Here is a 20,347-nt window from a genome sequence, read left to right as displayed (position 1 = left end):
AGTACACTGAGTTGGGACACTCATATTGACACCTTATGAAAAAATTCTCATCTAGAATTGGCGTCTTGCGAAAGCTATGTACTTCTTGATCTTTTTTTTACTTAATTTAAGTACGACAAGGTTCTTCCTTAGATTATTTTTCTTTCCATCTGTCCTTATTGTGTCATGTGTATACAGAACAGATTAATTTCTAGTGATGATGTATATTTCTGAGGGCTCTGATGTAAATTACAATCAGTTTGTAAATCGGACCACTCTCCTAAAATAAAATGTAAATTAAATTAAAAATAAATAAATTGTGAAGTTAGTGAAAAAAAATGTAATTTGAAATACTAAATTCACGACTGAATACAAATTAATGACGGCAAAAATCAATAGATGAAATTTTGTTCAATGCTATATCATTAATATTGAAAATATACTAATTAATCCAGAATATTTAGGCCTAGTGGTATCCTACATTAAACACCTTGAACAGTTCCCGCAAACTGATAAAAGGCAAATGACAAAACATATGGAACAGATGGCAAAGTGTATATAAATGATCAAATGTATATAAATGCACTGATATTGTCAGTTTTGCGTTTTAAATTGGCAAAAAATTTATCATAGTTTTCTCATAGACTATCTACCACGTAAACTTATAGTGAATCAACATTTCGGTGAAATTCCAAAATCCAATTTCTTACACACATCCATTTGTAACCACCCCAGTCTAATTAAGTACATTAGTATGAATAATCAAAAACTGATTTCTTGGAAGGCCTTTATTCTCTCTCTTTCGTACATTTCGTGCTGTCAAAAAGGTGCTGAAATAGGTTTGAGTCATCTGCAAATAATCGAAAGTCAAAGTACTTAGAAGAATTCGGTAAATCATTAATATAGACTAAAAATAAAGTCGGTCCAAGTACAGATCCCTGAGGAATACCACATTCACTGGTAGTTTTCAGACATAAATTCGTTTGTACACACATATTGGGATCTATTGTTCAAATAATCAGTAAACCAGAGGAGTGGGTTTCCCCTCACACCATAATGCTGGAGTTTCGATAGAAGTACATTGTGATCAATAGTATCAAATGCCTTCGTAAAATCAATAAAAATACCAATGGTTGAATTTCCTTGATCAATTTGCTGTATTAAATTATTCACAAGATTGATGAGGGATAATTTGGCACTTCGTCTCTCACGAAAGCCGTATTGGTGTTTGAAAAGAAGGCTATGCCTGTCCAAGAACTTCATAATCTGCTTATTTACAATTTTCTCCAGAATTTTGCTTACTAGGGGTAAAACTGAAATCGGACGATAATTTCCAGGTTCGTCTTTTAAACCCTTTTTGTAAATTGGGACGACTTTAGCAATTTTCAGTGCATCGGGAAAACTGGCAATTTTAATGATTTTGGACCTGTGTAAGCGACCTTTTAAGCATCTAAACCCGTGTGGATCGTGGATTCAATAACTTCTGATTTAAGTGATTTTCATCGAAAGGTCGTCTTTCATCATACGAGCCCAAAATTTTTGGCGAGGATTGAACGCCACAATGGGGTTACTCACTCCACTGATAATGAATAGCGTGGTCAATTTTGACTGTATTTGCCCTTGATTCACGGTTATTTCAGCTTTTTCACGTCATAGATAGAACAAAATTATTATTTGGAGTAAATGAAATTGGCTAGGTGCACCTGACACACGAAACTAACGACCATTTGTAATTTCCACATCGCCGATTTGTCTTCGAGGGCAAAATAGGGATGAGTGCCGGGGGACACGTACATCGGCTATTCCATCAATGACATGATCGTCCCATGGGGACAGAGTCTCGAGTAAGGTGCGGAATTGTGTCTTTTACACTGATGAGATTCTAAACTCCATGTATTGACTATGGGAGCTAATGTACTGTAGCTAAAGTGACTAAACACAGCTAAATAACTACCCAACTATCGTTCTAAACTTTATAAATTTGCCGTTCTAAACTTATTGAATTTAGCAGATATACTTATGGTTCTAAACTTTATAAGGTTGCCGCTATTTAGCTAAGGCTGTCTGGCAGACCGAGAAAAACTTTAGGGTGATATATCCGATATTTAGTGCGATAATTATCGTTCTAAACTTGATAAATTTGCCGCTATTTAGCTGGTGCTTTCTGGCAGACGAAGAAAAAAATTTGGGGGATGATATATCCGATATTTAGCGCGATAATTATCGTTCTAAACCTAATAAATTTGATGCTATTTAGCTCGGGCTTTCTGGCACACCAATAAAACAATTTCGGGTGATATAACTTATAAAACGTGTGAGCTTGTAGGAGCAGTCTTGTAGAACAGGAAAGTACTATTTGTTTTCCCAAGAGGTATGTTTGAAAATTCAAAGCTCAAAAGTGACTTGTCCAATAGTAGCTTGAATAGTAGCTCGTCTCGTATATAATTGACAATTGGAATTGGCCAGAAGTTGGAATGGGCTTGACGCGTTGTTAATTTATAAGAGGAAACTTTTAGAATCCAAAGCTCAAGTGCGACTTTTCCCCTAGACTTCCGTAAATAGTACCTCCTATATGATTGACCATTGCAACTGGCAAGAAGTTGAATGTCCGGAAGTATAGAACAGTGGCACTAAGTATGTAAGCATTGAAACAATCTTGGTGAAGAAAAATTGTCAATGTTTTTTTTGCGCGTCTAAAACAACGACTGTCAAATAGTTACCGCTATTGTCCGTGACAAATAAACCATATATGCAAAGTGAAGACGAATATAAATAAATGTAACCATACTGCCGCATTTCAATGACCAAGGTGTGTTGAGATAATCTTAGGGACGGACCATTAGATCTTGGGAGGGGGTGGTGGTCAAAAACAGAAAAAAAAAAATTTCAGAGCAGAAAGTTAGGAAAAAAATCTTCAAACTAGTTTGCAAATAAAAAAAAATAAATAAGAAGACAAAGGTGTAAAAAAAAAATCTGCAAAAGTCTTTAAAATTTTGATTTTTTTTTAGATTTTACCGACAGAAAGCAACTTTCTGTATTTTTAGTAGATCCTCCCGGCACATTTTTAATTTTAATTTATACATTTAGAGTGACTGTATCCCTTATACTGGAAGTTGTGATTATCTTATCTTTTCAGGACTTTTGTATTCTGATCACTTGAAAATTATGAAATTATAGAGCCTGTTTTCTACTTGTTTCTTGCGTACAAACCAAGCAGGTACACTAGGTAAAACATTGAAACTATGGTATGGTTGTCAAGACAGAAAGTTGTATTTGCCTTTTAAGATCAAGGTAAACAGATGCAGGCCACATCAGTTTCATTTTTTCACAGCATTTTATTGCAATGATGAATGCAAGAATGGGTGAACAAGTAGAAACACGTCAATAATGATAAAAGAACATATCAAGTCATTATGTATTATTTTGCTTTTAAAAAGGCATTTTCAATTCTTTTTTCTCAAAAAACAGCCTCAAAAAACAACAGCTACACATGTTTTAACATTCAACAATACACTAATGCCATCTATCCACAAATCCCAACACAAAAACACACAAAAGGGTTGAACTTTGAAAGTTTCTCGATAGCAAATACTGAATAAATCTGCATGAATAATCGTTTTTGTGTAGCAAATTTCAAAGAAATTGGACAAGCCCTTTCAGAGAATACAGATTTTTTGACCATGAATGGCATAAATTGCCCTAAAAAGACAAATATTAAAATTTCAACACATCTATACACATCCAATCAATTTGGACATGCTGCTACAGAGAAATAGATGTTTTGATCAAAAAAGGGCAACAATTGCTCTAAAAACACAAATATGCAAATTTAACTATATTATTTAGCTTATTTTAGCTTCTCAGCTTGTCAAAATCAATTGTAAATCATGAGATGCATGATGTTTTGTGGGGTGAATGTAGGCATTTCACCACGCAGTAGAAAGGGAAGCCAGGAAACCAAAATAGTCAATTTTCAAAACCATAGGAAGCTACTGAGGAGCAAGAAGACCATGTTTCAGAGGAAGATGTGTAATCCGAAAAAAATGCTCCCAAAGTGCCACCAAATAACACCATTTTAATCTCTATTTTTCAAAAGCTCCAACGGCAGGAGGGGGACTCCCCCTCCTGACCATCCCCACAAAATAATCCCGAAGTGCCATCAAATAACACCATTTTAATCTCTATTTTGCAAAAGCTCCAACGGCAGGAGGGGGACTCCCCCTCCTGACCACCCCCGCAAAAATACTCCCCAAGTGCCACCAAATAACACCATTTTAATCTCTATTTTGCAAAAGCTCCAATGGCTGGAGGGGGACTCCCCTCCTGACCACCTCCCACAAAAATACTCCCCAAGTGCCACCAAATAACACCATTTTAATCTCTATTTTGCAAAAGCTCCAACGGCAGGAGGGGGACACCCCCTCCTGACCACCCCCCACAAAAATACTCCCCAAGTGCCACCAAATAACACCATTTTAATCTCTATTTTTCAAAAGCTCCAACGGCAGGAGGGGGACTCCCCCTCCTGACCACCCCCCACAAAAATACTCCCCAAGTGCCACCAAATAACACCATTTTAATCTCTATTTTTCAAAAGCTCCAACGGCAGGAGGGGGACACCCCCCCTGACCTCCCCCGCAAAAATACTCCCCAAGTGCCACCAAATAACACCTATTTTTCAAAAGCTCCAACAGCAGCAGGGGGACACACCTCTCCTGACCTCTCTCCCCCCCCCCCCCGACCGCTTGCATGGCCGCTTGTGGTGCTTGGCACCACATCTTTGCCCTCTATATCTTCAGACAGCGACGAACTAAAAAAAAGATTATAAATCTGAAAATTTACTCTGAAAAAAAAATTTGCACAGCTAATCTCCATTGGAAAAAAAAATTTCAGAAATTTACAATAGTAAAAAAAAAATTTTCACAATTTCATTGTGACCATCCCCCCCTCCCAAGGTCTAATGGTCCATCCCTTAGTTCCACGACGATCGCGTCCATTTGTGCGGATTATGTTAATGTTAATAGCCTTATCAAACGTGTTGCCGTCCAGGCTGCCACCTCCCAGCCGCGTGCTCACAGTAAAAGATGAAGTCTGGCATTTAATTATCGTTCTAAACTTCATAAATTTGCCGCTCTTCAGCTCGGGCTTTCTAGTGGACCTAGAAAAATGTTCTGGGATGATATATCCGATCTTTATCGCGTCTAATAATCGTTCTAAACTTTATAAATTTGCCGCTATTTAGCTTTGGCTTTCTGGCTGACCTAGAAAAAAATTTTTGGGGTGATATGTCCGATATTTAGCGCGTCTACTTATCGTTCTGAACTTGATGAATAGCATCAAATTTATAAAATTTAGAACGATAATTATTGCGCTAAATATCGGATATATCATCCCAAAATATTTTCCTTGGTGTGCCATAAAGCCCGAGCTAAATAGCATCAAATTTATAAAGTTTAGAACGATAATTATCGCGCTAAATATCGGATATATCGTCCCCAAATTTTTTTCTTGGTCTGCCAGAAAGCCCCTGCTAAATAGCGGCAAATTTATAAAGTTTAGAACGATAATTAGACGCGCTAAATATCGGATATATCACCCAATTTTTTTTCTTGGTCTGCCAGAAAGCCCGAGCTAAAATGCATCAAATCTATAAAGTTTAGAACGATAATTATTGCGCTAAATATCGGATATATCACCCAAAGTTTTTTCTTGGTCTGCCAGAAAACCCGAGCTAAAAGCATCAAATTTATAAAGTTTAGAACGATAATAAGACGCGCTAAAAAGCATCAAATCTATAAAATTTAGAACGATAATTATCGCGCTAAATATCGGATATATATCCCCCACTTTTTTTTAATGGTGTGCAAGAAAGCCCGAGCTAAATAGCATCAAATTTATAAGGTATAGAACGATAATTATCGCGCTAAATATCGGATATATCACCCCAAAATTTTTTTCTTGGTCTGCCACATAGCCCTCTAAATAGCATCAAATCTATAAAGTTTAGAATGATAATTATCGCGTTAAATATCGGATATATGACCCGAAATTTTGTATTGGTGTGCCAGAAAGCCCGAGCTAAATAGCATCAAATTCATAAAATTCGAACGATAATTATCGCGCTAAATATCGGAGATATCACCCCAAATCTTTTTCTTGGTCTGCCAGAAAGCCCGAGTTAAATAGCATCAAATTTATAAAGTTTAGAACGATAATAAGACGCGCTAAAAAGCATCAAATCTATAAAATTTAGAACGATAATTATCGCGCTAAATATCGGATATATCACCCCAAATTTTTTTTATTTGCGTGTCAGAAAGCCAGAGCTAAATAGCATCAAATTTATAAAGTTTAGAACGATAATTATCGCGCTAATGAATATCGGACATATCACCCCAATTTGTTTTTTCTTGGTCTGCCAGAAAACCCGAGCTAAAAACATCAAATTTATAAGTTTAGAACGATAATTAGACGCGCTAAAAAGCATCACAAATCTATAAAATTTAAAACAATAATTATCGCGCTAAATATCGGATATATATCCCCCAATTTTTTTTATTGGTGTGCAAGAAAGCCCGAGCTAAATAGCATCAAATTTATAAGGTATAGAACGATAATTATCGCTAATGAATATCGGACATATCACCCCAATTTTTTTTCTTGGTCCACCAGAAAGCCTGAGCTAAATAGCATCGAATTTATAAGGTTTAGAACGATAATTATCGCGCTAAGTATCGGATATATCACTCTAAATTTTTTCTTGGTCTGCCAGAAAGCCCGAGCTAAATAGCATCAAATTTATAAAGTTTTGAACGATAATTATCGCGCTAAATATCGGATATATCACCCAAATTTTTTTTTCTTGGTCGGCAAAAAACCCCAGCTAAATAGCATCAAATTTATAAAGTTTAGAACGATAATTATCGCGCTAAATATCGGATATATCACCCAAATTTTTTTTTCTTGGTCTGCCAGATAGCCCCAGCTAAATAGTGGCAAATTTATAAAGTTTAGAACGATAATTATTGCGCTCAATATCGGATATATCACCAAAATTTTTTTTCTTGGTCTGCCAGAAAGCCCGATAATTATCGCGCTAAATATAGGATATATCACCCCAAATCTTGGTCTACCGGAAAACCTGACCTAAATAGCATCAAATTTATAAAGTTTAGAACGATAATTAGACGCTCTAAAGCATCAAATCTATAAAGTTTAGAACGACAATTATCGCGCTAAATATCGGATATATCACCCTAATTTTTTTCCTAGATCCTGCCAGAAAGCCCGAGCTAAATAGCATCAAATTCATAAAGTTTTGAAGGATAATTATCGCGCTAAATATCGGATATATCACCCAAACATTTTTTTTCTTGGTCTGCCAGAACGCCCGAGCTAAATAGCGGCAAATTTATCAAGTTTAGAACGATAATTATCGCACTAAATATCGGATATGTCACCCCAAATTTTTATCGGTCTGCCAGACAGCCTTAGCTAATAGCGGCAACCTTATAAAGTTTAGAACGGTAAGTATATCTGCTAAATTCAATAAGTTTAGAACGGCAAATTTATAAAGTTTAGAACGATAGTTGGGTAGATGTTTAGCTGTGTTTAGTCACTTTAGCTACGTTAGCTCCCATAGTCAATACATGGAGTTTAGAAACGCATCACGTGTAAAAGACACAATTCCGCACCTTACTCTATACGTTAGCGTCAGAATGACTGTATCCATTGACTTTTTATCCATGAATCTCGTATCACAAAAGAGATTGGTGTATTTAGATTTGTCTATCAAAAGTGTCGCCGTAGCCTGGATCTCTTTTCATCTGGACTTTGGCACCTCTATCAAGGTCTTTTTTGGCCGTTAACCGTTTACACTTGCATGTTCATCACACACGTTGTCTTCTAAGATGACACACAGAATTTTTTGGTTAACCAGACATTAGCACTGCCGACTAATTTAATAATTGTGTTTGAGTGGTCAACTGTGGTGTGGTGTGTGTTCGCGCGCGCTGTCGATTGCCTTTCTGTTTACTTGAAAAAGGTCAAAAACTTGCACCCTGTGCTCTGGTAATTAATGATCCATCTTGTGCTACGACCATATAACCCCTGGTATGTTTTTCTTGCAATTTAGAGATACCTCTTCGAAAGATTTGATTTGAAAGATTTTCATGTTTTTCTGACCAGTTATCAAATTATTCAGCAACTTTAATGTCTGGCTTATCAACGCATTCTGTGTGTAATTTAGAAGAAAATGTGTGTGATGAACATGCAAGTGTCGATGAAGTGTAAACGATCAACATGAAAGAGCTGTAATATGAGTCTGTGCTATTTTGTCTACACAACAAATGGAGTTTCTGATATTTTAAGAAGAGCGCCCCCATGCAGTTTAAGTTGTTATCAAAAGGTCAAAGTTGCTCCATACTTGACCGACGCCATCCAGAGACCAACAACAATCGATCGGAGCACGACCTGTTTGCAGGCAACATATAATATTCTCCAGACATTGCCAAAAGGCTATTTACCCATTTCTACTGTAAGTGTTTGAGCAGCAGCAGTCGCACTTGAGGATGGAATCGAAGGGGATAGTTAACCAGAAGAGTACTGAGGATACCTCGACCAGCCATGGCCAGCCAACAACCGTGGACGGTGGTACTCGTCCATTCAACTATGGAGCTGGATTCAACCTTGATTTTCCGCTGGACACCCAAGGTAAGGTCCCAAACTAAAACAGACCGGCACATTTGTGAATAATGATTGGCGAAGAAAAATGAATCAGACATGCATTATTGGATATGGTTCACTTATAGAGTCTTGTGTTTGTCTTTCAATCTGCCTCCGTGCTTGAACAAAGCATGATTATAATTCCCTTTCTAATTGTACCATTATGATCAGCGGTTCAATCAATGCCCGATGTCATAGGCAGAACGAGATTGTTTGAGGTAGCAGCTACTGCATATTGCCGACTCGATTACGATTCCCGCGTCCTCCACTTGTGGACGGAAACACAAAACCCAGATTGAGTTAGGGACACCGTACCGAGACCCTGTATGCTGAAGATTTGAAAATGGCTGTTTGCGCCCTCACAGTGCAAAGGATTTAACTTCAATGCAAGGGCACAACATTCGCGCTGCATTTGATAAATTGCTACATAACTGTCAGTGTAAATTTTAATCATGGGAATATAGAACATTTCCTGTTATAGTTGGAGTCGCGAATATCACTAATGGTCAGTAGTACTATAAAATATGTCTTGAAAAATGGTGAAATTATAGCTGAGTTTGAGTTACAAGTACAGTAGGCTACAAAAAGCATTAAAAGAAACCATGCACTAAAGTAGTTCTTAAGCAATTAGCAATGGAGGTTGTGGAAAGATCAGTTGGGTTTTGACTCGAGTAGAATGCAGTAGGGAATAAAACACATGCCCCCATCATACTGACAGTTGTAATCTTAATATTCCAGTCAATGAAAATGAATTTGCTTCACCAGGTGAAACCTGCCAAAACACCTGTTAGGCCTACCGGTATGTTTACACATAAACATTGCCATGAAGTGTATGTAACTCAAAGAAGCAGAAGAAACAATCAACAATAGTGAAATAAAACATCACAATGCTGAATTTAAATACTGCAGTTTTGAACTGCTGTCTTGATCTGGTTTGGACTCTGTGTTCTATGGTAGATTATTCAATGATATGAAAGGCCAGCCATGAATACAAACTCTGTCATTCTATGATGTTTTTCTATAAAAGTAAGCATTTCTTGAGATTTCTTAATATTCCACTCAACATTTTTTATTTTTTTCAGAGTGTTGTGCAATTTTGAAAGCTGCAAAACATTTTGACCAGCTGCATGAGCTAGAAAAATCATTTGAGACAATTCATTCAAACTTATGTCAGCAATATCAAGAGAACACATTATCAGTGGAGGTAGGTTTTGTACATGTACATAGAGCAGCACTGAGATTTCCTTTTCTGTATTATGTGTATGTGTAAGTGAGTATGTACCATAAGCAGGCATGCATGTATAGGTAAGCAGCTAACTAGGTACTAGGTACTTTTGCATTTGACTGTCTGTATTGTTTTGTACTATTACAAGATGAACCTGAAAGATTCTCCGGCTGACTGGATTTTCCCACAAAGACACTATACCAAGCCCTCAAAGAGTTATACGGTATAATGCTAAAGATAGACACATATTGGGCATATCATCTTTTTTGCACAAGTATTGGCTCCACTTTAGTCAAACAAATCCACACTTTTAAGTTCTATTAAAGGTCTGGTGAAATGGTCCCGTTCGTATAACTGAATATCTTCCAGGGGGTCAATGCTATTACACTCGCAACAGAATTGCAACCTAAAAGTACACGCAAGTGTTAATTTTTAGCTCCCATATATATGCATATGTATATATGCAAATGGGAGGTATTCGTATAAGGTGGAAAAATGTCGTCTGTATGTATGTATGTATGTATGTACGTATGTATGTATGTATGTATGTATGTATGTATGTATGTCCGTCCACATCAAAAACTCCTAAACCGTAGCACCTACTGTCTTAGTATTTGGTGTACAGGTGCACCTAGGGCAGGAGATGTGAATTTGTTCAAATGAACATGTCAGTGCCAAAAATATGCAAATGAGGGGGAAAAAAGGAAAAATCCTGCAAATGGCTAAAACTCAGTAAGCATTGGTCAGATTTGGTTGAAACTTGGTATGCAGATTTCTTTAGGTATTCTAAATTATGTGTGCAAAAATTGGATGAAATTTGCATGTTTGTATTTTTAGGGTATTTTTTCCGTTTTTAGTCAAAAAATCTTGTTCTCTGAAATCACTTGTCTGATTGCTATTAAACTTGATATTCATGTTCCTCAGGATGACCTCAGTCATGCTTGTACAAATTGTATTGATATTGTCATATTTGTAATTTTGATGCAATTTTCCCAATTTTTGATAAAAAAAATTTTTATCCAAAAACTACGGATTTGATAGCTTTGATATTTGGTATACAGGTATCTAAGATTAATCTCAATATAATGTATTGAAGGTATGTTGAAACTGGCAATTTTTTTTTTATTTTGGGGGCAATTTTTGCCTTTTTTGGTCAAAAAATTTTTCTCCTAAAACATCTGATCTGGTAGCTTTGATATCTAGTGTACAGGTTCCTAGGGTTTATGTTAAATTAGATATATTCAAAATTAGGATGAAATCTGCAATTTTGTATTTTGGGGGCAATTTTCTCATTTGGTCAAAAAATTTGTTTCTCAAAATTTACCAGTCTGATTGCTTTGATATTTAGTAAACCGGTTTTTAGGGTTTTTGTTAATAAGATATATTGAAATTAAGTTGAAATCCGGAATTTTGAATTTTTGGGGCAACTTTGCGAAACTGTCAGTTTTACTGGGATATCTTTCATTTTGTATTTTTAAGATTTTTTTGGGTAATTTTATACCTACTGGAACTCAGAGTATATAATTTGGTGATTTAGTAAGCATTTGATATGGTAAACTGTATTTGGTGTTGAAATGCGGTAAAAAAATCCTGGCAGATTTTGAAAAAATTCCAAACAAATGCCAATAAAAAATTCAGCCAGAGAAGGTTTGACAAAAAGAAAAGGTTGGAGAGGGGGAAAAAAGAATGTACAATGGATCGGATAAAAAGATAATGTACCTCATCGATCTTCCAGACACCACCCCTTATCAAATGGTCCACCCTGATGTAATTTTGTGCGCAATTAACCATGCAGTGTATTTTAGTATAAGATGTCAAGTTAGGTAAGGATTTGAAAGGAATAGTCAAGTTCACCACAGTTTAATTAACTTTATCTCTTGTGTCATCATCCTTGTGTAACTGGTTAAGTTTGTAAGTTGTTCCAGATGTGGATGCACCAGCTGTTCTGGAAGAAAACAATGTTACCGTTCCCCTGTAGAGTTTCTGAGTTGATGATTGTATGTGAAATTTCTCCATGTATCTGGTGTATGGGCAAAGTGTAAACATTGGTTGCATGTTATGTATTTCAGTCTATGTCAAATATTGTAAATGAAAAATCAAGAACAGTTTACTGTGTGCTTGTAATATTTGTCAATACTTATACTGCCTTGCAGATTGATTGTCTTAAAGATTATCACAGAAGTAGAAAAGGAAAAGAAACTAATAAAATTGCTGTAACACTCTCAGTGCCTGTATAGGCCTATACTTAACTATTTTATCATTACATTCAGCTGTTTGTTATATCTTTATCACTCTCCATGGGCCAAGGCACACTTGGGGTCAATGTCATCACTCTGTGCCAGTCTGTGTATGTCAGTCTGTCTGTATATGTATGTCCATGTTTCATACAATTGTTGACTTGTTTTGATAACTATATGGGAGCAAACAGTGATGTTGTCACTATTTTTTTGATATTTCTATGCGCGGCTTTCATGGGGTCATTTTGCGACACTCAGGTCACGCCCATAGCGGGGATAATGGTTGGCCGTCTGTGACGTCACAGGTGTGTTCATTTACATCGAATAGCGGTCCAACGCCGCCTTATCTCTGCCCGGTATCCGCTAACAAAACACTGTTCGCGTTGCCCATTTGCCACGTTCGCCAATGCGAATCGAAATCCGAAGTGGCGAAAAAAAAATCGATCCTAATTTGCCACAGCGGCGAAACTGATTTTTGTTTAAAAATATGGTAAAATAAAGAAAAAAACGTGGGTCTTTTGTTTAACCTGCGCTTCGCTCTCGGCGATTCGCAAAAACTGTGTCTATTTCCGTATTATTGCGTTCTTTCCGTCGTACGTATTTGCAATCGAGCCAAGTCTCGCGAGAGATTTGACGTCATTTAGTCTAGTGTACAGCATGCATAAATGGCTCTCGCGAGAATTGAAACTTAGACACACGCAATCGAGCCCTCGCGATAAATTTGACGTCATTTTGTCTAGTGTACAGCGGGCATAGGAACGCTCGCTCGTGAGAATTGAAACTTTTGCTATACATAGCAGACATACGCATTTTAATCGAGGCAACAAGGTTCGGTGTTGCAGTTGATTTACATTGCAGTCTAGATGTTCTGTGTTGTGCATTTTAATCACGGTCTTCAACATTCCATGTTGCGGTCGATTTGCATCGCGGTCCTCGTGGTCCGGTATTCCCCGTTGTTCTTCAATTTAATCACCGTCCCAACGACGCGTTCCGTGTTGCTGTCGATTTGTATCATGGAGGACTCTACCTCCATGATTTGTATCGCGATCTCTACGTTCCGTGTTGTTGTTCGTTTTAATGGTAGTCTCAACGTTCAGTGTTGCTGTTCATGCAGCTGATTTGCATCGTGGTCCCAACCTTCCGTGTTGTTGTGCATTTTAATCACGGTCCCATTTACGTTTAAGTTACTGTCGATTTGCATTGCGGTCCCGACGTTCCGTGTTGTAGACAAGTGCATTTTAATGGCAGTCACAACGTTCAGTGTTGGTGTTCATGCTGTTGATTTGCATTGCGGTCCCAACCTTCTGTGTAGCGAGTAGCGAGGCAGGCTCAGCCGAGGGACCGTGGCCGATCGTACGAACCAGCAGAGACAAGCACATTATGGTTCAAACACACAACACTTGACGGGAACTTGAAAAAGTTTACAGTTGAGCCGTTCATGTTCTTGCCGCTGTCACAGCCACCAAAAGAACAACGTTCTTCCATAGTGAAGGAGGACACTGTCCTGATCATGTAAGCGGAAACCCTAGAAGTTACCCCCCTCGGGAGCTTACGGAGGTGTGAAATACTTTACTTCCCGTCGGGCAAACTTCGGAAAGCCGAAAAAAGTCGACTGGAGAGGCTCGGGGGACACGCCCACATTGCATTTTTCTTTTGCCATATTTCATAATCACACGCGCTAAACGAAAAAAGAAATGAATGTAACTGTGTTATAGACCATCAACTGTATTCTGTGATTTTGCAACATGGGCATTTCACCAGACCTTTAAGACTGCAAGGACTGCACCCTAGATGGTTAGATAAGCCTTCTACTACTGTATCCCTAAATGCTTTAACCTTTTGAATGCTGTATTTTTCTAACCAAATTTTAGTGCAACATTTTTACCAATTTTTATAAATTTTTCTGTAATTTTTTTGATAATTTTGAAGTAAATGAACATAAAATTTCATTGGCTACAGTTTTTTAGCTCATATTTGGTATGTATATAAATACCAAAAAGAGCTTATATAGTGAGTCAGTGGCGTCTGTATGTATGTATGTATGTATGTATGTATGTATGTATGTATGTATGTATGTGCGGATGTATGTCCGTCACATTGAAAAGCTCCCACACTGCCACACCTACCATCTTAGTATTTGGTGTACAGGTAGACCCAAGTTTTGAGATGTGACGTTGTTCAAATGAAAATGTCAGTTTCAAAAATACGCAAATGAGGTAAGAAAAAGGGGAAATCCTGCAAATGTGCAGGAGTGGTGGCAGTAACTGAAACAGCCCACACATCTGCCAAACAGGTTTATGACCTTTGACCTATTTATGTGAAGCGTACCTATAATGTGTTGGAGTAGTGGCAGTAACTGAAACAGCTTATGAGTCATTTCCTGTCATTGTTCATGAACTGTTACATATTGGCAGACCTGCTCAAACTAAGAGGGACTGAGTTGAAACATTCCTCTGCTATGCATGTTGCTAAAGTTGACCTCCAGTACCTAAAGTTTCAGAACTTATTTACTTTTGTCATTCTTGTTTTTCTGCTTGAATTATTTCTTGAATGGACCAATTCAAACCAAATATGAGCACCCTGTCCTTGATGGTATTTATATCAAACTTTTGGCAAAAATCTGAAAAAAAAATTGACTAGTGTATATTTTTTAAAGGTGACAAAATTTTGCTTTGGCATTCAAGTGTTAATCTTTCTGTATTACTGTTTTTATATTTACTGATAAAGTTTATTGCTATCAAGAGTTTTTACAATGAGTAAGTCTGACATTGAAATGTTTGGTGATATTTTGTAAAATCATGCATATTTGAGTAAAATCTTATTCATAGAGAGTACCGAAATGCAGTTGATGTTATTGCATTTCTTTCCATTGGCTTCTTGAGAAACATTTCTTGACAGCATTTACTTGATAGCATTAATTTTCTGCACTTCCTAAAAAATTAGGGGAGACTTGGGATTAATTGGCGTATGCAATCCATACTGATTTTCAAGTTTTGTCAAATGATATGCAAACTACCAGTAATCAATGATGTCAACTGTTTACATAAGTTAATATGTTCTATGATAGCATTTTACAGATACATGTACACATGTACTCAAATGAACAGTGCAACACCCATTTCTGTACCTACAGGAGCTGCAATGGTTGTACAAAGTCTTGTGCAACATGGTCTGATTACATGGGAGCATGGTTGGACTTGTGAATGGAATGATAAAGAACATCTGAATCTGCAATGTGGATTAGATAAAGCTGACAACCAATCTACACCGCCTAGGGATTCCTTTGATTCGATGAAGTGCCATTTCCAAAAGAGACAGAGTGACATGCAAAGTCTACAAGCAAGCTTTAACAGTGGTGCTCGTCCATTCAACTATGGAAGTGGATCCAACCTTGACTTTCCGCTGGGCATTCAAGGTATGGCACTAAACTTAAACTACATAGGCACCTGTGTGTATAATGTTGTGATTGATGAACAAAAATGAATCAGAGGACATGCCTTATATCATGGAGTTCATATACAGTGATATTGTATCATATTAGACTCTTTGTTTTTGTTTTGTGTATGTCGTCTGTATTTTCATTCATTCTCCATACTTGAACAAAGCATAGAATAAGTTCCTTCCTAAATGTACATGTACATCTCTATGATCAACATAAACCTGTGTTCTACGGGTTGGAAAATTAGTGTGGCGCTTAATTTGTGTATCATTGTAGATTTAAAACCTGCTATTTAGGACATCGTGATGTTGATGACTGATAAGTATGAGTGCTGATTTGATTACAGCGATATTCTTGGTTCCAGATCCAATTTCTGAACAAATGACGTCATTATGCATTTTGATCTGTGGAGGAAGCGGCCATTGGTTTTCTGAAAAAGTGACACAAATGGCAAGAATTTTTGACATTGCACACATTTTAATGTCCAATGAAATGCTTAGTCATGTTGACAACATATTTATCATTCCATAAGGTATATGATAAATCATTTATGGCCCCGATTTGGTTTTGAGGACCTTGGCCATACAGTGTACAGGCCCTTGCACACTTAGGCACTTCCGCCATACGACCTCAGTCCACAAAACCCATATTAGGGCTGTAAAGATTATAAGGACTTAAAAGGCATAATAGTAACAGTGTAATCTTTATTTTCCAGTGAATGAAATTTAATTTGGTTTATCAGGTGAAACCTACTGAATAAAACCTGTTATGTGTATGGTTACACTTAAACATTGCAACACAAAGTAGCAGAGAAAATAATGGAACATGTCAAATACAAGATCACATCAGTGAAATAAAACATCACTTTACTGAATTTGAATATTGCAGTTTTGAACTGACGTTCCTGTACTCAGTGTTCTATGGTTGACGATTTAAGAAAGGCTATCCACGAATTAAGACTCTGTCTTTCTATGTCATGAAGGTCATGCAACTCTTTATTTTTCTCAGAATGTAGAGCCATTTGGAAAGCTGCAAAACATTTTGACCAGCTGCATGAGCTAGAAAAATCATTTGAGACAATTCATTCAAACTTGTGTCTGCAATATCAAGAGAACACATTATCAATGGAAGGTAAGCTTTGTGCATGTACATTGTACATAGAGCATCCTTGAGGTTCTGTATTATTAGTCCCCATGGACACCATCTGAGGGGACTTGGTTTGTTCATGTCAGTGCGCCCATCTGTCCATGTGACTGTTAATGCAGATATCTCAGAGATGCCTGGAGTGATTTTATTAAAACGTAGTACAAGAATTACTTCATATGTCATACATATGCACGTTTATTTGTTTTCTGAGACAATCAAATATGGCTGCCGTGCAACCATTTTGTTATGATTTTTTTCATGTCAAGAACCATAACTCAAACATGTATCAAACAATTTTATTAGCCACTATAGACTATAGTCTATAGAAGCTATTGGGATGGATATCCGTCCGGCGTCCGTCGTCAGTCTGTATGTATGTATGTATGTATGTATGTATGTATGTATGTATGTATGTATGTCCGTTTGTGAGGCGTCCGTCCACTCAAATATCTTGAGAACCGCAGTACTTACTGATTTGATATTTGTTGTGTAGATGAAAAATATGATTTTGAGAAACTTTTTTTTTTAATTTTTTGATATTGTTGAAAATAGGCAAATTAATGTTAAAAACGGTGTTTTTGGTAAAAAATCTTCTTCTTCATAACCGCTGGTCAGACAGCTTTGTTATTTGGTATACAGGTCCGTAGGGGTAACCCAACTTAGATTGTTCAAATTGTGATGAAATATGCAAATGTGTATTTTTAAGGAATTTTTGTGTCATTTTTGGTCAAAATTTGACTTACATTGTATGTAATTCTTGTACTGTATAAACCCTATCAATTCACCCAGAAAAAAGTAATTAATATGATTTTAAATAATTGAATTAATTAGGAAATCATCAAAGCCAAAATAATTTTAGTGTAGAATTATCAGAAAGTTCAACTTTTTTTGACTGTTCATAGTGAAATGCTTACCATTTTGGAGGATTAAAACATGTAAAGGCAACTTTCCTGAATCCGAACTTTGACATATTCTGAACCGTCATTTATTGTGCCCTGTATGTTATCTAAAAGAAATTGCTCAAAATAGTCAATAGAGATAGAGATAGTGATAGAGAAAGTTCTAATTTCCATTTATGGTTGACTTGAAAAGGATAAAATAAAATTACTTTTTGAGGAAAAAAATAGAGTGGTCAATTAAAAGAGTGGTCAAAGTGATAGGGTTTTTATGGTAAAGCTGGTCTGTAAGAGTGCTATTTATAGCAATTATGCAATCTGTGTTAACAGTGCAATGAAAGTTACATGATATAATGCTTTTGATGACCCTGAACTTCTTAAGTTTCAAACATTTGTCTCTTCAGTGTGCTTTCTCTGAGTATGTACAGTCTCAACTTATTCAACAGAACTCACTTACAATGTTAATCAAAGATATCCACCTTCTTCATCAATACATGTGTCACAAAAGGTTATTCTCTACATAACACAGCAGAGCTCTGTCAACTGTTGAGTTGCTTGTTCTTTCAAAACCGCTGGTCAGACAGCTTTAATATTTGGTTTACAAGTCCCTAGGATGACCTAAGTGAGATAATTTCATACAGTCAGGAAATACTTAATTTTGTATCCATGTCTATAGTAGCGTCAGGGACTTTGGCCCTGTTTCAAAATTGATGGAAAGATATTGACTTATTTCATACATTAGTACATCAATTTTTGATTTTATATAATCCAATATGGCGGTGTGAAGGCCATTGTGTTACAATTTTTTCATGTTCTTAGCCATAAGTCAGGCACGTCTTAACCAATTTTATACAAAGTTAGTATAACTTAGGACATTTACTCATATGCATGTTGCTTTGTTTTATTATAAAATTGAATATGGCTGTGTGGCAGCCAAATTTTACATTTCTTTTCATGTCCAGAACCATAACTCAGACATGTATCAACTGATTTTATTCAAAGTTGGTACAAGGACATTGACCTATGTCCTAAATATGCATGTCAATTGGCTTTACAATCCAATGCGATATGGTTGCCTGGTGGCCATTTTGTTATGATTTTTTCATGTCTGGAGCCATAACTCAAACATGTATCAACTGATTTTATTCAAAGTTGGTACAAGGACATTAACCTATGTCATTCATATGCATATCTATTGGTTTCACAATCCAATGCAATATGGCTTCATGGTGGCCATTTTGTAACAATTTTTTGATGTATAGAGCCATAACATGTATCAACTGATTTTATTCAAAGTTGGTACAAGGACATTAACCTATGTCATTCATATGCATATCTATTGGTTTCACAATCCAATGCAATATGGCTTCATGGTGGCCATTTTGTAACAATTTTTTGATGTATAGAGCCATAACTCAGGCTTGTCTTACCTGATTTTATTCTAAATTGGTACAAGGACATTGACCTATGTCATACATATGCTTGTCAATTTGTATCAAGATATGGTCCAATATTGCTGCATGGCGGCAATTTAGTTATAATTTTTAGCTCCCATATATGCATATGTATATATGCAAATGGGAGATATTCTTATTAGGTGGCAAAATGGCGTCTGTATGAATGTGTGTATGTATGTATGTATGTATGTATATATGTCTGTTAGTCCGTCCAGATCAAAAACTCCTAAACCGCAATGGCTGCTATCTTAGTATTTGGTATACAAGTGCTCCTATAGGTGGAGATGTGAATTTGTTCAAATGAACGTGTCAGTGCCAAAAATATGCAAATGAGGGGGAAAAAAGGAAAAATCCTGCAAATCGGTCAGATTGGGTTGATCCTTTAGGTATTCTAAATTATGTGTGCACAAAGTGGGGTGAAATTTGCATGTTTGTATTTTTAGGGTATTTTTTCATGTTTTTAGTCAAAAAAACTTTGTTCTCTGAATTGCTCGTCTGATCACTCTGAAAGTTAATATTCATGTTCCTCAGGATGACTTCAGTCAAGTTTGTACAAATTGTATTGATATGATCATATTTGTAATTTTGGGGGAATTTTCCAAATTTTTGGTCAAAATTTTTTTTATCTAAAAACTACTGATCTGATAGCTTTGATATGTTGTATACAGATATCAAACGTTTATCTTGATATAATGTATGGAAGTTAGGTTGAAACTGGCAATTTTTTGGGGGCAATTTTTGCCGTTTTAGGCAAAATAAAAAGTTCTCCTATGACTATTGATCTTGTAGCTTTTATATTTAGTGTACAGGCTCCTAGTGTTTATGTTAATAAGATATATTGACATTAGGATGAAATCTGCAATTTTGTATTGGGGGGGGGGGCAATTTTTTAAAATTTTTGGTAGAAAAAATAGTTTCTCAAAATTGACTAGTCTGATTGCTTTGATATTTAGTAAAGTGGTAACTAGGGTTTTATGTTAATATGCTATATTGAAATTTGGTTGAAATCTGGAATATCAATTTTTAGGTCAACTTTGCGAAACTATCAATTTTACAGGGACACATTTCATTTGTATTTGTAAGAATTTTTTTGGTAATTTTATACCTACTGGAACTAAGGGTATATAATATGGTGATTTAGTAAGCATTTGATATGCAAAACTGTATTTGGTGTTGAAAAATCATTAGAAAATATAGCTGAGGTGATTTTAGCAGGTTTGGTTTCCAAAAAATTTACTTTTTAA

At 36.3% G+C, this 20,347-nt stretch overlaps 2 protein-coding genes across 3 annotated transcripts in view; both read left to right on the top strand.

Annotated features, from left to right (window-relative positions):
- Window positions 1-20,347, top strand: part of LOC139133517 (zinc finger protein 585A-like) — a 65,972-nt gene that overhangs the window by 12,513 nt on the left and 33,112 nt on the right. For both annotated transcript variants that reach the window (XM_070700163.1, XM_070700161.1), the window contains exons 5-6: window positions 15,299-15,580; window positions 16,613-16,735. In XM_070700163.1, coding sequence (XP_070556264.1) covers window positions 15,299-15,580; window positions 16,613-16,735 — 405 coding nt within the window. The remainder of the gene's footprint in view (window positions 1-15,298; window positions 15,581-16,612; window positions 16,736-20,347) is intronic.
- The window catches only part of LOC139133518 (zinc finger protein 420-like), a 70,875-nt gene continuing 58,792 nt past the window's right edge, over window positions 8,265-20,347 (top strand). Inside the window, exon 1 of the mRNA XM_070700166.1 lies at window positions 8,265-8,691. Coding sequence (XP_070556267.1) covers window positions 8,550-8,691 — 142 coding nt within the window. The 5' untranslated portion in view covers window positions 8,265-8,549. The remainder of the gene's footprint in view (window positions 8,692-20,347) is intronic.

The sequence above is a fragment of the Ptychodera flava genome, chromosome 5 (genome assembly GCF_041260155.1).
Source record: "Ptychodera flava strain L36383 chromosome 5, AS_Pfla_20210202, whole genome shotgun sequence".
NCBI lineage: Eukaryota > Metazoa > Hemichordata > Enteropneusta > Ptychoderidae > Ptychodera > Ptychodera flava.
This window is presented reverse-complemented; position numbering and strand designations above follow the sequence as displayed.